The sequence below is a fragment of the Hypanus sabinus genome, chromosome 2 (assembly GCF_030144855.1).
Source record: "Hypanus sabinus isolate sHypSab1 chromosome 2, sHypSab1.hap1, whole genome shotgun sequence".
Lineage (NCBI taxonomy): Eukaryota > Metazoa > Chordata > Chondrichthyes > Myliobatiformes > Dasyatidae > Hypanus > Hypanus sabinus.
This window is the reverse complement of record NC_082707.1, coordinates 105,859,810-105,877,235: the sequence shown is the minus strand read 5'-3', so window position 1 is coordinate 105,877,235 and position 17,426 is coordinate 105,859,810. Positions and strand designations below refer to the sequence as shown.

The window sequence follows — 17,426 nt, the reverse complement described above, 5'->3', positions numbered from 1 at the left end:
AACAATTTACCAGTTCGATCACTATGAATATAAAATTGAGCCCTGGTCTTAATTAATTGATTCTCAATTGAAGAAGATAATAATAAGCTATGTTCCATTTGAAGCTCAACTCTCTTCTTATAAAGTTCTTTGGTAGGAGTAACGGAGTAAATCTTATCAATTTCTTTAATTTTATCCACCAATAAAGCTATATCTAAATATCTTTGTTTTCTTTTACCAACGGAATATGAGATAATTTGTCCACGGATAAAAGCCTTGAAAGAGTCCCAAAGTATTCCTCTGTCAATCTCTTCGGTATAGTTTGTTGAAAAAAATAAATCAATTTGCTGTTTTATGAAGGTGATAAATTCTGGATCTTGAAGCAAAGTAGCGTTGAGTCTCCAAGATCTAGTATTAATGGAAGAGTCCGAAATCTTGATAGATAACTTCAAAGGTGCATGATCTGAAATGGCAATAGAATCATGTTTACAATCAGTAACATCTGTTAATAAATGATGATCAATAAGGAAATAATCAATTACAGAATAACTATGATATACATGTGAAAAAAATGAAAATTCTTTATCTTTAGGGTTCAAAAACCGCCATATTTCAGTAAATCCCAAATCAACCATAAAGGAATTAATAAGTAAGGCTGATCTATTCGGAAGAGTTCGAATAGGTTTAGATCTATCCATCAAAGGATTCAAACAACAATTAAAATCTCCACCCATTATCAACATATATGCATTTAGATTAGGAAGGGAAGTAAATAAACATTTAAAAAATTCAGGGCAGTCAAAGTTTGGAGCATAAATATTAACTAGAGCCACTTTTTGATTAAAAAGTGAACCAGTAATCAACAAAAATCTGCCCTGTGGGTCAGAAATAATTTCAGGATGTGTAAACAAAATTGAGGGGGTCTATAAAAATAGACACACCCCTAATTTTGGCAGTACAATTTGAGTGAAATTGTTGATCCTTCCAGAACCTAAAAAAAGTGTTGATTATCCTCCCTCCTAATATGGGTCTCCTGTGCAAAGATAATATTAGCATTCAGTCTATGGAATACTTTAAATATTTTTTTACGTTTAATCGGATGATTTAAACCATTAGTATTCCAAGAGATAAAATTAATAGTCTTATCCATCATGCCAATATTGAATGTATATATCATAAAAGGTTAAAAAGACACATAACCCATAATTCAGGAAGAAGAAAAAATGATTCAGGAGCAACCGGAGAAAATGACACCTCAACAATATTAATAATATAAAGTCGGCCCATAAACTAAAAGCAAAAAAATAGAAAGCAAAAGCATGAAAAAGGATCCCTACCCCCTCCCCTAACCCCTCGAAAAAAAAGTCAAGCGGCAGGCGCACAAACTAATACTAATATTACCCCCATTTCAAGATGGCAACCCCATGAAAAGATAAAAAGAGATTATAAAACACCCAGATTTAAATACAGGGTTGCAAAAAAAAAGAATATATATCAATCAAAATGAAAAAAAAGTAATATAATAAAGTAAAAGATCATTAATAAAAAAGGATAAACATTAAAGTTTGAAACAGTGTAATATGCCTTTAAAAAAGATTCCATATTCAAATACAAAAAAATGACGTTTCAAAAGCAAAGACTTATGGGAAGAAGAAAAGACATTTTGAAAAAGCCATATTACAAAATATAAATGTAAATTCACCAATCTATTAAAAAAAGGTTATCAAAATAGGATTAAAAAAGGATTCAATAATCACTACAATATAAAAAAAGGTCCAAAAATCCAAAACATTCGTCCCTTTCTCAAATACAAGCAAACAAATAAATGCTTACGGAAAGCAAAGTCTTATGGGAAGAAGAAACGACATCTTAAAAAAGAAATCATTATTACAAAATATAAACATGTATATCCAATTCAGAGAAAAAAAAATTAAGAAAAAAGACATTATAGTAAAACTAAAAGAGCATCTATAAACCATGATAATAAAAAAAAAACGGGTCTACAGACCAAAGTAAAAAGCTATAATGCAGCGTCATAAGTTAAAGCCCAAAACGAAATGGCATCTTCTTTCCAAAAATTCTTCAACATAACACATAGTTCAGCTTATGCTGGAAGATCGATGTTCTTCGACGAATTTCTTCTCATCTTCCGGAGTCTTAAAGAAGCGCTGACTGTCGTCACTCAACGTAATTCTGAGATTCACTGGGTATCTTAAAGCTTGTTTAAATCCAATCGAATGGATCTCTGCCATCACTGGTTTAAAAGCGATTCTCGCTTTCATCACTTCAAATGAATAATCTTCAACAATACGAAACTTGTTGTTTCTGTAAGAAATCATACCTTTCTGACGAGCTAGTTGGATTAAAAGTTCTTTCTCTCGAGGATATTGGAGGCGAACAATCACAGCTCGTGGCTTGTCTCTCGAGATCGAAAATCTCGAAACTCTGTGGGCACGATCAATAGTAGGTTTAGCTTTCAAAGCATCAACGCCAAAAACTTCCCATAATAAGTTAGAGAAAAATTCAGTTAAGTCACCAGACTCAACGTTTTCAGGAAGCCCGATGATTCGCAAATTCTGTCTGCGAGATCGGTGATTTTAAACTTATAATGCTCTACTGTTTTAGCAGTCGACAGTACCTTCTTCTCCAGTGTTTCAATTGTATGTATTTTTTCACAAATTAACTTATCAAGAGCCGCGAACTTTACTTCATGTCGTTCAATATCTGCTGCCTGCGATTGTAGCTTGGTATCAAATGATCTAACGGCTTCTTCGAGCCCAGACATTTTCGCAGTAAGCTTATTTTCCAGACTTGTCATTTTACTTTCCAAACTTGCAAGTTTAGTATCCAGTTTAGTATCCGGAAGATTAGAAATTGCCTCAAGAGATAGAGGCTCTTTAGACGATTTCTTAGGTGCAGGCATTTTAAGTTTGGAAAGATTAAATCAAGGATTATTTTAGAAAAGAGATAAATCGTAAGTATCAACCCATGTAATTAAGATGAAAAGATTTGATTAAAGGGTGATTATAGTTTAAAAAATGAAGAGCGGCTAAAAGGCAGATGTCTACGTCGCCATCTTGAAACTCCGCCCCCTGCTCGGAGGGAATGCTAACATTGCATTTGCCATCCTCACCACTGACTCATCCTGCAAGTTAACCTTAAGAGAATCCTGCATGAGGACTCCCAAGACTCTTTGCACCTCAGATCTTTGAATTTGCTCCCTATTTAGAAAATAGCCTACGACTATCCCTTCTACCAAAGTTCATGACCATACACTTCCCTAGACTATATTCCATTAACTACTTGCCCTCTCTCTTCAGCTACCTCTTTCAAAACCCTGGGATGTAGTCCATCTGGACCAGAGAACTCTGACCTATTGGCTTCCCAAGTACCTTCTCTGTAGTAACAGTAGCTGCACTCACTTTTCCCTCTCCCCCCCCCCCCCGACTGCTACTGTCTTCACAAAGATGGTTGATACAAAATACTTACTCACTTTATTTGCCATTTCCTTGTTTCCCATTACTGCCTCTCTAGCATCACTCTCCTCTCTTTTACTCCTATACATCTACAAAAGCTTCTGGTATTTTTTATATTGGTGGCTAGATTACCTTCATATTTCATCTTTTCGATCCTTATGGCGTTTTTTTGGTTGCCTTCTGTTGGTTTTTAAAAGCAACCGTATACCCCCTTGGAGACAGTCAGTGACAGAGTCAGTAATCTTTTTAAATGCAAAACCAAGTAGTTTCAGCATTGTTTGATTTCAGGTTCTGTGCTTTGTTGTATTCAGGAAATCACATATCCTAAAGCATGTTGGGCAGTACATCTCATTGATATTTTACCATGCTGTGGAGTTCTGTCTTTATTATTATTAATATGCTGCATCAGCTCTTATCAGAGTAGAGATTTGAGTTTAAAAAAAAATCACGTCTCAGCAATGAAACATGGATGCTGTGCTTCTTATGACTATATTATCAACAGAATACAGGAAAGGAACTTGTTCAGACTGGTCAAGGTTGCAGCTTTGACTACCTGAACAGACGTGGATAGCAATTGCAAAGGACCACTGACAACTATGATCCATCCTGCAAGCCAGATAACATTCTGATATTGAAATATATCATTGTTCCTTTAAAGTCACTGGCTCAAAATTTCTTTTTTTTGTAATTTATTTTTTTATTGAAGTTCAGCAAACAAACATTTCCATGAGATGTATTTCAGACATTGTACATATATATCATATAATCATATATATCACAAATCTCCACAAAGTATTTATCTGAGGTATACACTTATAAAAAGAGTGGAAAGAAAAAACAAGCAAAAGGAAAGAACTATGTACAAGTAGGGAGTGATTTTTTTTTTGCAACAGATTCATTGATTTGTGATAATAAAATCAGGCCTATGAGTCATTATGTAGTTAAACCATTTTTCCCTGTATGAATCAAATTGTTCCAGCTTATGATTAACAGGTGCTGTTATCTTCTCCATTTTGTAAATGTCCATTGTAATTTCCATCCATGTATTTAAAGTTGGGCTCTCCTGTGATAACTATTTCCTAGTAAGAGTCTTTTTATCAGCCACCAACAGTATACTCATTAAATATTTATCTCTTTTCAACCATTCTTGAGGTATATATCCAAAATATATGGTCTTGCTCTCTAAGGGTATTTCATATTTAAAGATGTCTTGTTAGGGCATTGTGTGTCTCCCTCCAATAGTTTTTGATAACAGAGCATTCCCAAAAAATATGATAATGATTTGCATTTTGATTTCCACTATTTCTCCAGCAAACAGGGAGGTTACTTTCATAATGGGATTTCTGAGAGGGTGTAATAAAATATCAAGTTTTTCCATCCAAACTCCCTTCATTTCTGTGAACTGGTACACTTCCATTGATACCTCCATATTGTTGTCCATTCTTCCTTAGATATAATTATCCCTCCTTCCTTCTCCCATTTTGTTTTGAAGTATGAAGTCGAATGTGTTTTAAGATTTGATAACCCCTTATACATGCTTGAAATGATTCTACTACCATTATCTGAATTGTATGCTTTTCTAAAGAGCTCTATCAAGCATGGACTTGCCGTGGTTACATTTTTAAGTGTCTTATTAACATATTGTCGCATCTGTAAATACCGACAGAAATCTTGTTTTTCTAATAAGTGTTTCTCTTTAAGCATTTCAAAACTGAACAGTGTTCCTTCTTTCATTATGTTGCAAAAAACTGTTATTCCTTTAGCTGTCCAGTCCTTAAATCTAGTATCCAATTTATTTGGTGTAAAATCCAAGTCATATGCACACCATTTAAGAATTGCAATATCTCCCTCTAGATTATATTCTTTTATAGTAGTTTTCCATACTTTAAGAGTCAATTTCACCCATGGGTTATCAATATGTACCTTTGCAGGTTCTTACCAGCCAAAATTGATTGTATGGGGATGGGAAGTACCCGCTCCTCAATGTTTTTCCATTGAGCATCATATGATGGGTTGCACCAACATATCACAGCTCTCAACTGTGCTGCAAAATAATAATCTCTAAGAAGGTAGGCCCCATCCCCCACTTTTCCTTTGCTAATTGCAAAGTTTTGAGACGAACTCTAGGCCTTTTACCCTGCCAAATATACCTTGATAGCATCTTGTTCCATTCATTGAATTGATTTTGATTAATCTCTGTGGGTAGGGTCTGAAAGAGATATAAAAGTCTGGGCAGTATATTCATTTTAATAGACTCAATCCTTGAACTGATACTGAAGAAAAGAATCAGGTTCTGTCTTGCCACATCTTCCTTAATTTTTTAATTTTTAATTTTATTTATTTTTTATTTTTTTATTTTTAATTAAGGAATTATTAATTCCTTAATAAAGGCTGATAATTACATTCTGATAATTTTGCCAAATCTTTTGGCATAATGATGTCCAAATATTTGAAAGACTCTGTGTGCCATGCCCAGGGGTATCGACTTTCAATTTCTCTTGGTGGGCTATAATAATATGAGAGTAATTAGGTTTTATCTATGTTGATCTTGTATCCTGGTAATTGACCATATTGTTCAAAGGATTGCATCAATTTAGGTAAAGAGTATGTTGGTTGCCCTAGATAGATCAAAATGTCATCCGCATAACAAGCCAATTTATGCTCTGACCTTTTAATAGTAAAGAGACTTAATAAAGTGTTTTTGTGCTTATAAGCATAACCGTGCCCTGGGTGCCTTAATCACCTCTTCAAAAATTAAGACCATAAGACATAGGAGCAGAATTAAGCCGATTAGTTCATCAGGGCTGCTCCACCATTCCATGATGGCTGATTTATTGTTCATCTCAACCCTATTCTCCTGCTTCTCCCCATGACCTTTGACGCCTTGACAAATCAAGAACTTCTCAACCTCTGCTTCAAATATACCCAATGACTTGGCCTTCACACCCATCTGTTGCAATCAATTGCACAGATTCACTAGCCTCTGACTAAATAAATTGCTCCTCATTTCTGTTCTAAATTGATGTCTTTGTATTCTGAGGCTATTCCCTCTGGTCTTACTCTCACACTATTGGAAACATGCTCTCCCCCTCCACTCATATCTAGGCCTTTCAGTATTCAACAGGTTTCAACGAGATTCCACTCACCCCTCTGCCCCTCCCGTTCTTCTAAATTCCAGCAAGTCCAAGCCCAGAGACATCAAACACTCTTCATACAGTACATTCCAGAATCATTCTTGTATACCTATCCAATGTCAACACATCTTTTCTTAAGGGACACATAACAGCTCATAGTACTTCCAGAGTGGTCTGACCAATGCCTTGTAAAGTCTCAGCATTACATCCTTGATTTTATATTCTAGTCCTCTCGAAATGAATGCAGATGCCTTCCTTATCACTGACTCAGCTGAAAGTTAACTTCCAGAGAATCCCATGAGGGTTTCCAAGTCCCTTTGCACCACAAATTTTTGAATTTTCACCCTATATAAAAAATAGCCTACACCTTTATTCCTTCTACCAAAGTGCATGACCATACACTTTCCTGCCACTTTGCCCATTCTCCCAATCTGTCTTGTCCTGCAGACACTTTGCTTCACCAACTCTAGCTGCTGCTCCACCAACCATCGTCCATAAACTTGACCACAAAGCCATCAATTCTGTCATTCAAGTTATTCACGTACAACATGAAAAGAAACAGTCCCAACACAGACCCCTACAGGACACCACTAGTGAGCACCAGCCAACCTCAAAAGAGCCCCTTCATTCCCACTTTTTGCCTCCTGCCAGTCAACTAATCTGCTGTCCATGCTAGTATCTTTTCTGTAATGCCATGGGCTCTTAGCTTGTTTAGCAGCATTGTATGCCATCTTGTCCAAGACTTCCTGAAATTCCAGGTAAACAATATCCACTGACTCTTCTTTGTCTATCCAGCCTGTTAATTCTTCAAAATAATTACATTGCATTTGTTAAACAGCGCTTCCCCTTAAGCAAACCATGCTGGCTTTGGCCTATTTTATCATGGCCTACTTCATCCTTATAATGGACTCTAACATCTTTCACTCTAGGCGAGTCAGGATAACTGGCCTATAATTTCCTTTCTCTGCCTGCCTCTGTCCTTTAAGAGTGGAGTGCTATTTGTAATTTTTCAATCTTCTGGAACCATTCCAGGATCTAATGATTCTTGAAAGACCATTACTAATGCTTCCAGAATCTCTTCAACTATCTCTTTCAGAACCCTGGGTGTAGTCCATCTGGTCCAAGTGACTAATGTACCCTCAGATTTTAATCTGAGGTGCTACCCAAGCGCCTTCTCCTTAGTAATAGCATCTACACTCACTTCTGCCCCCTGACAATTTAAAAGTTCTGGCATATTGCTAATATTTTCTACAGTGAAGATGGTTGTAAAATACTGAAACTCCTCTGCCATTTCTTTCTTCCCCATTACTATCTCTCCAGTGTAATTTTCCAGCAGTCCAATATCCACTCTCACCTGTGATTTTCTATTTGTATATCTGAAAAACATTTTGGTATCCTATATTATTGACTAGCTATATTTCATTTTTATCCTCTAGATATGCTTTTTTTAATTTGCCTTCAGTTGGTTTTTATAAGTTTCCCAATCATCTACCTTCTCACACATTTTTGCGATATTGTATGCCCTCTATTTTGTTTTTCTTTTGGTATTGACTTCCCTTGTTGGCCACAGTAGCTTAATCCTGCTTTGGAGTATTTCCTGTTTTTGCTGTGTACCTATCCTGCGCATTCTGAACTGCTCCCAGAAACTCCACCCATTGTTGCTCAATCGCCATCCCTCCTAGTGTCCCCTTCCAGTCAATTTTGCCCAGCTCCTCTCTCATTCTCCTTATGCCACTGTTTCCAATACATGTGATTTTAGCTTCTACCTCTCAAACTGCAGGGTAAATTCTATCAAATTAATGCCTCCAAAGGGTTCCTTTAACTTAAGCTCCCAATCAAATCTGATCCAATCCAGAATTGCATTTCCTCTGGTGGGCTCAACTACAAGGTGCTCTAACAGAGCATCCTACATATTTACTCTCTTACTCTCTCAGCACCAACCTGATTTCCCAAGTCTCTGCATATTAGAAACCCCCACAGCTTTCATAACATTGCCCTTTTCACATGCCTTTTCTATCTCCTATTGTTTTTAGTATCCTACATTCTTTGTATTGCTCGGAGACCTATATATAACTAACGTCAGGAGGAGTAATATATTCTTTATCTTTTCAGTTTCTTACTTTACCCAAAAGGATCCTACATCTTCTGATCTTTTGTCACCTCTTTCTAACAGTTTGATTACATTTTTAATGTACAGAGCCACCGCACCCACTCCTGCCTATCTGCCTTTGCTTATGATACAATGGGTATCTGTGGTGGGAAAACTCTTGGAAAAGATTCTTAGAGACAGGATCTGTGGGCATTTAGAGAATCATGGTCTGATCAGGGACAGTCAGCATGGCTTTGTGAAGGGCAGATCGTGTCTAACAAGCCTGATAGAGTTCTTTGAGAAGTTGACAAGGCATATAGATGAGGGTAGTGCATCTACATGGGGATGTGATCTACATGGATTTTAGAAAGGCATTTGACAAGGTTCCACACGGTAGGCTTATTCAGAAAGTCAGAAGGCATTGGATCCAGGGAAGTTTGGCCAGCTGGATTCAGAATTGGCTTGCCCGCAGAAGGCAGAGGGTCATGGTGGAGGGAGTACATTCGGGTTGGATGATTGTGACTAGTGGTGTCCCAGAAGGATCTGTTCTGGGACCTCTACTTTTCGTGATTTTTATTAACGACCTGGATGTGAGGGTAAAGGGTGGGTTGGCAAGTTTGCAGACAACACAAAGGTTGGTGGTGTTGTAGGTGGTGTAGAGGATTGTCAAAGATTGCAGAGAGACATTGATAGGATGCAGAAGTGGGCTGAGAAGTGGCAGATGGCGAAGTGTGAGGTGGTACACTTTGGAAGGACAAAGTTCAAAGCAGAGTACAAAGTAAATGTCAGGATACTTGGTAGTGTGGAGGAGCAGAGGGATCTGGGGGTACATGTCCACAGATCCCTGAAAGTTGCCTCACAGGTAGATAGGGTAGTTAAAGCTTATGGGGTATTAGCTTTCATATGTCGAGGGATAGAGTTTAAAAGTCGAGATGTAATATTGCAGCTCTATAAAACTCTGGTTAGGCCACACTTGGAGTACTGTGTCTATTTCTGGTCGCCTCACTATAGGAAGGATGTGGAAGCATTGGAAAGGGTACAGAGGAGATTTTCCAGGATGCTGCCTGGTTTAGAGAGTATGGATTATGATCAGAGATTGAGGGAGCTGGGGCTTTACTCTTTGGAGAGAAGGAGGATGAGAGGAGACATGATAGAGGTGTACAAGATATTAAGAGGAATAAATAGAGTGGACAGCCAGCGCTTCTTCCCCAGGGCACCACTGCTCAGTACAAGAGGACATGGCTTTCAGGTAAAGGAAGGGAAGTTCAAGGGGGATATTAGAGGAAGGTTTTTTACTCAGAGTGTATTGGTGCGTGGAATGCACTGCCTGAGTCAGTGGTGGAGGCAGATACACTAGTGGAGTTTAAGAGACTACTAGACAGGTATATGGAGGAATTTAAGGTGGGGGATTATATGGGAGGCAGGGTTTGAGGGTCGGCACAACGTTGTGGGCCAAAGGGCCTGTAATGTGCTGTACTATTCTATGTTCTATGTATCTTTGGATGTTAAGTTCCCAACTGTGATCCTCCTTCAGCCACTGACTCAGTGATACCATGTCATACCTGCCTATCTCTAACTGCATGACATCAACCTTATTCAATATACTTTCAGCCTGTGTTCATTTTTCCCCCTTGTTACACTTCATCCCACTAACTGCAATTTTGCCCTATCATCTGCTTGTCCTTCCTCACAGTCTTGCTGAACACTGTATCATTGTGGCGACCCACTTTCTGGGCAGGCGAACTGGCTGACAAGTAGCCCGCATGCAGGGAGAGACTTTGGTAATGAACCTCTGACGTCATTTCCGCCCAGAGAGGGCGGCAGGTAGGGATTAAAAGGCAACGCCGCGAAGTTTGAATAAACTAGTCTCGAAACAACTTACTGACTGCATATCATTTTTTCTAGCTCTGTATGTAGTATTGGTGACCCTGACGGTCCAAACGGGATTTGGACCAAAGACTCTTCATCTGTTCACACAGTTTCGCTAAAACTGCCAACTTTCTGGACGCTGCGACCACGCGTGTGGTTTAGTCAAGCAGATGCCCAGTTCCAGACTCAGCAGATCTCTTCTGATTCCACGCGTTACTATTACATGGTGAGCTCCCTTAACCAAGAGACAGCCGCCCAGATTGCGGATTTCGTACAGTCGCCCCCGAAAGAAGGCAAATATGAAGCATTCAAAGCGCTGCTCATTGAGACCTTTGGCCTCTCACGGCATGAGCAAGTTGCCCGCCTGCTGCACCTGGACGGTTTGGGAGACAGGCCGCCGTCAGCATTAATGAATGAGATGCTGGCCCTGGCTGACGGATACAAGCCCTGCCTCATGTTTGAGCAAGCATTCCGAGAGCAACTGCCCGAGGACATACATCTGCTGCTGGCCGACGCAGATTTCAGTGACCCCCAGAAGGTGGCGTCCCAGGCAGACGTGCTGTGGAACGCCAAGAGGGAGAGCATGGCGTCCGTCGGTCAGATTACCAAGCCACGCGCCCAACAGCAGACCAGACCAGGCCCAGTAGGGGGGCGCACATAACACAACAGGAGTGAGGACAGTGAACAGTGGTGTTTCTACCACCAGCAGTGGGGCACAGAAGCCCGCCGTTCTCACCCGGCCTGCAAGGGCCAGGGCCAGCTGCCGCTAATGGCTATGGCGGCTGGCCACCAGGACAGCCTCTTGTACGTCTGGGACAAACAGTCGGGATGCCGCTTCTTGGTCAACACCAGAGCAGAAATCAGTGTCTTACCCCCAGACGGGGTACGACACCCACAACAGGAAGCCAGGACCCACCCTGAGGGCCGCAAACAGCAGCACAATACAGACCTACGGCACCCACACAGTGCAGCTGCAGTTCGGCGCCAGCTGGTTCATGTGGGACTTCACACTGGTCGCCGTGGCCCAAGCACTCCTGGGGTCGGACCTCTTGCGAGCTCACAGCCTGATGGGCGACTTACAAGGGAAAAGACTGGTACATGCCGAGATTTTCCAGACGTTCTCCCTGGCTGAAGCCAAGTTGCCAGCCCCACACCTGGACTCCATCACGCGGTTGGACAACAAATTCACCAGAATCCTGGTGGACTTTCCATCGATTCTGGCACAGCAGTTCACGGCAGCCATGCCCAGACACGGGGTACAGCACCACATTCCAACCCAGGGACCACCCCTCCACGCCTGCACACGAAGGCTCCCCCCAGAAAAGCTCCGCCTGGCGAAGGAGGAGTTCAAGAGGATGGGGGAATTGGGGATCGTACAGAGGTCCGACAGCCCATGGGCCTCCCCCCTGCACATGGTGCCCAAAGCAGCCGTGGGTTGGAGACCATGCGGCGACTACCGCAGGCTGAACAAGGCTACAACTCCAGACTGCTACCCCATGCTGCACATACAGGACTTTGCAGCAAACCTGCACGGGGCAATAATCTTTTCCAAAGTAGACCTCGTCCGGGGATACCATCAAATCCCGGTACACCCTGAAGACATCCCCAAAACAGCACTCATCACCCCATTCAGCCTGTTAGAATTCCTCCAAATTTGGCCTTTAGATTGCCGCACAGACATTCCAGCGGCTCATGGACATGGTGGGATGCGACCTGGACTTTGCATTCATCTATTTGGATGACGTCCTCATAGCCAGCAGTAGTCGTCAGGAGCATCTGTCCCACCTCCGCCAGCTCTGCTCCCACCTGAGTGATTTCGGCCTCACGATCAACCCGGCCAAATGCCAGTTCGGTCTCAACACCATCGACTTCCTGGGCCACAGGATTACCAAAGACGGGGCAATACCTCTGCCCACCAAGGTAGATTTGCCACTTTGCCCGGCCCAACACAGTCAAAGGCCTGCAGGAGTTTGTTGGTAAGGTGAACTTCTACCACCATTTCCTCCCCTCAGCAGTATCATGTGCCCTTTGTACACCCTGATGTCGGGTAAAGGCAAGGACATTACTTGGGATGAAGAGGCCATGGCTGCTTTCGTTAAAGCCAAGGAAGCCTTGGCAGATGCCGTGATGCTGGTGCACCCCAGAACGGACATTCCGACTGCCCTCACAGTGGACGCATCCGTCACAGCAGTGGGTGGGGTGCTGGAGCAACTCATCGAGGAGTGCTGGCAACCCCGGCATTCTTCAGCAAGCACCTACAACCACCCAAACTCAAGTACAGTGCCTTCGACCGGGAGCTGTTGGCACTGTATCTGGCAATCCGGCATTTCAGGTACTTCTTAGAAATACTGCGTTCACGGACCACAAACCATTGACCTTCGCGTTGGGGTGTTCGATCCCTGGTCAGCTCGCCAGCAACGACATCTGTCCTACATCTCCGAGTATACGACGGACATCCAGCATGTCTCAGGAAAGGACAATGTCGTGGCGGACGCACTCTCCAGACCAGCAATTCAGGCTCTTTCCCTGGGGGGTGGACTATGCAGCACTGGCGGAGGCGCAGCAGGCAGAGGACAAGATGCCCAGCTACAGAACCGCAGTCTCGGCTTTGCAGCTGCAAGACTTCCTCGTAGGCCCAGGTGACAGGACCTGTGCGACGTGGCTACTGGCCAACCTCGCCCTATCATCCCGGCAGCCTGGTGGCGGCGAGTTTTCAACTCCATACACGGTTTGGCGCACCCATCTATCACGACAAACTGTCCGGCTGGTCTCCAGCAAGTTCACGTGGCACAGACTTCGCAAACAGGTCAACAAATGGGCCAGAACATGCACGCAGTGCCGAACAGCCAAGGTGCAGCAGCACACTAAAGCCCCGCCGCAGCAGTTCAAACCCACCCGCCGGAGGTTCAACCACATTCATGTGGATGTTGTGGGGCCCCTACCAGTGTCACGACGAGCGTAGTACCTCCTAACTATGGTAGACCAGTTCATGAAATGGGCAGAGGCGGTCCTGCTCACTGACACATCTGCCGATTCCTGCGCCCGAGCGCTGATTGCAACCTGGATATCTCGCTTTGGTGTACCGGCCCACATTACCTCCGACAGAGGCGCCCAGTTCACCTCCAGCCTGTGGTCAGCTGTGGCCAGCCTGTTGGGAACTCAGCCACACCACACAACTGCCTACCACCCACAGTCAAACTTCCACCGTCACTTGAAGTCGGCTCTCATGGCCTGCCTGAGACGAGCTTCCCTGGGTCCTGCTTGGAATTCGCACAGCACCCAAAGAGGATCTGCACGCCTCATCAGCCGAGTTGGTGTACGGCGCACCGCTGGTCGTCCCAGGAGAGTTCATACCAACCCCAAGTAGGCAAGAGGAAGAACCTGCAGCAATCCTGGACAGATTACGTGAGAGGCTCTGTAACCTGGCCCCCGTACCGACTTCACAGCACGGACAGACCCCGACCTACAAGACCTGCAGAACTGTAAGTTTGTGTTTGTACGAAGGAGTGCACTACAGCAGCCGTATGAGGGGCCGTTCAAGGTGATCAACAACAACGGGTCCACGTATGTTCCGGACATTGGGGGGAAAGAGGAGGTTTTCACGGTGGACCGACTCAAACCAGCCCATGTGGACGGCGCAGCCAGTTGAGGTTCAGGCGCAGAGGCAGATCTCCAAAACAGAGGCTGATCCAGACTGTGGACATTGGGGGGGGGGGGGGTGTATCGCCGGTTCTGGGGAGGGGGTGGGTTATGTGGCGACCCACTTTCTGCACAGGCGAACCGGCTCACAGGTAGCCCACGCGTGGGGAGAGACTTTGGTAATGCATCTCTGACATTTCCGCCCGGGGAGGGCGGGAGCTAGGGATTAAAAGCCAGCGCCGCGAAGTTTAAATAAACTAGTCTCAAAATGACTTATGTCATTGTTTCTAGCTCTTTATGTAGTACATCGCTACATCGTCTTGTATACCTACTACCCATCCTCAGCTTTATCACTCCATTTCCTTTCTCCCTGCTAGTTAGCCAAAATACTGGAATGATTAATCCACAAATGCTTTTGAACTAGGCATGAATTTTTTAAAAAGTGAAATTAGCCATAATATTATGGTTGGAAATAATAGCAAGAAATATCACAATGGGAGTTTCAATTGTAAAATGGTTACTTACAGGGTGAGGATTATGAAATGGAAGTTTATGGTCTGTGTAGTGGAGAGTAAATGGAATTGGAAGATCAACTGGAAAATTTTGCATGCAGATGAGGTTGGTCTGTAAAGGCATGGAATTACTGGACTCCAGAGACATTATGTTTGAACACTGAAGGAAATAGTTTAATTGTTCCTAATATCTAAACTCTGAATGTTCCTAATATAAAACCAGATTTCAGCAAAATCCAGTAAGAAAAAGTTTGTCAACAGTTCGCATTTACCTGGTTTTCTGCATTAATTACTCATAAAATCTGTTCTGGTCTTCATCTAAGTACAATAATAGACTACACAATAATAACAAAACAATTTCCCTAAACTAATATCACACAAACAGTTGTACTTTTCATGCCTTTATTGAGCACATTTTTTAATTATTCACAGTCTAGGCTTGTGAAGTGTGTGAACCCTTGTCTTCAATAACTCGTAGAACCTTCTTTAGCAACAATAACCTCCACCAAACATTTCCTGTATCTGCTACTCAGAATTTTATTTGGCGTGGCACCTTCCATATGTCCACCCATACCTACTATTCTGATGTACAGCACAGTAACAGTTCTGTCTGGCCCCATGAGCCTCTGCTACCTAATTGCACCAGCGTGACCAATTAACCTACCAACCCATTTGTCTTTGGAATGCGGATGGAAACCAGAGCACTTGAAGAAAATCTGCACGTTCACGGGAAGAACGTAAATACTCCTCACAGACAACCACAGCATTGAACCTGGGTCACTAGCACTGTAAGAGCATTGTCATAACTGCTACACTACTGTGCTCGCCTGAATTGGGCTAGTTTTGCCATTCTCTGTAATTTCCTCTGGTTTGCCTGAAGCCTACCCTATTTGCTAAATATTTTATTGCAATGCTGGAAACCTGGCTACAAAAGTTGGCAGAAAAATTGTTGTAATGGTTCAGGAAAGAAGGGAAAGGAAGAATGGAAGGTGTGTTGCCGAGATGCAATGATCAAGATAGAATCTTTCTGTTCAGAATGAAGATGCTTTGCTGGGGTTGTTCCATTGGAAATGAGATTGTGGGTTTGAGGAGAAAATAAATAGGCATCCTTTAGTCTCGTGAGACCATGGATTTGTGCTTTGGGAAGTTTCCAGGGCGCAGTCCTGGGCAGGGTTGTATGGGAGACAGGCAGTTGCCCAAGCTGCAGGCCTTCCCCTCTCCACACCACCGATGTTGTCCAAGGGAAGGGCGCTGTTTGCTCAAGGACACAACACGCTGCCTCAGCTAAGGCTTGAACCAGTGACCTTCAGATCACTAGACCAATGCCTTATCCACTAGGCCACGCACCAGCATAAAGGAGAAAATATGCAGGGAATTACAGACATGTAAAAACTGTGTTAATGGGGCAGCTCACATATCCAAGCAAAGACAGGATTAACAGGAGTGATGTATGTTCAAGAAAATGTTTTTGATCTAACAAATAAATACCAGATTCTTTTACACTTTTTTGATCTTTTTTCCAACAATGAAGTGACATTGCTGAACATGATTTTAGAAAATGATATGGGTAAGTGGAGCACCTTTCAATGGCAAACTTAGGAACTACAATCATTATTTTTACTGATGAGGAAAGAGATTATGGTTGGGTTTCCTATTTGTGTACAGGAGTATGTAAATGCAGTTGGCACAGAAAGTTTGCTAGTCAATCTGATCAGATTCCAAGATTGTTTATTGTGAACCTGGAGTTCTTGAATTGTCGTGGAAAACATGGTCAGCCTTTCCTAATAATTCTTCTTTTGTTTTTCTTTAAGTGGGCATTTGGTGTTACACTGTGGGAACTAATGACCCTGGGACAGACGCCATATGTCGATATTGATCCTTTCGAGATGGCAGCTTATCTAAAGGATGGTTATAGAATAACCCAGCCAATCAACTGCCCAGATGAACTGTAAGTTGCATGGCACGTGTTTTTATTTGTTTAAATAACGTGATAAAATATAGGAGCAGAATTAGGCCATTTGGTCCATCAAGTTTGCACCACTATTTCATCATGGCTGATCCAGTTTTCCTTCCTTGCCTTCTTCCCGTATCTCTTCATCCCCTGACCAATCAAACTCTATTAAGCTCAGCCTTGAACATACACAATCTTGGCATCCACAGCCGCCTATGGCAATGAATTCCACAGAATCACCAATCTCTGGCTAAAGAAATGCCTCCTCACCTCCATTTTCAAAGGATGCCCCTGTATTCTGAGGCTGTGTCTTCTGGTCCTTGACTCTCCTACTGCAGGAAACATCCTCTCCACATCCACTCTAACCAGGCCTTTCAACATTCAATAGATTTCAATTAGGTCACTCTTCATTTTTCCGAATTTCAGTGAATACAGGCCCAGGGCAATCAAACCACATCCAAAATACCCCAAAACCACATCCTTAACAATAGACTCCGACATCTTTTCAGCCAGTGAGATCAGACCAACTCACCTATAATTTCCTTTTTTCTGCCTCTCTCTCTTCTTGAAGATTGGAGTACCATTTCAATTTTCCAGTCTTCAGGAACAGTACCAGAAACTAGTGATTCTTGAAAGATCGTCACTAACGCCTCCACAATCTCTTTAGCCACTTCTTTCAGAACACTGGGATATACACCATCTGCTCTAGATGTATCATCTACCTTCAGACCTTTCAGTTTCTCAAGAACCTTCTCACTGGTAATGGAAACTTCACGC

The 17,426-nt window shown here is 42.5% G+C and overlaps 1 protein-coding gene across 2 annotated transcripts in view; it reads left to right on the top strand.

The window, feature by feature from the left end:
• Positions 1-17,426, top strand: part of ryk (receptor like tyrosine kinase) — a 294,692-nt gene that overhangs the window by 265,108 nt on the left and 12,158 nt on the right. For both annotated transcript variants that reach the window (XM_059951330.1, XM_059951322.1), the window contains one exon: positions 16,510-16,646. In XM_059951330.1, the coding sequence (XP_059807313.1) occupies positions 16,510-16,646 (137 nt within the window). The remainder of the gene's footprint in view (positions 1-16,509; positions 16,647-17,426) is intronic.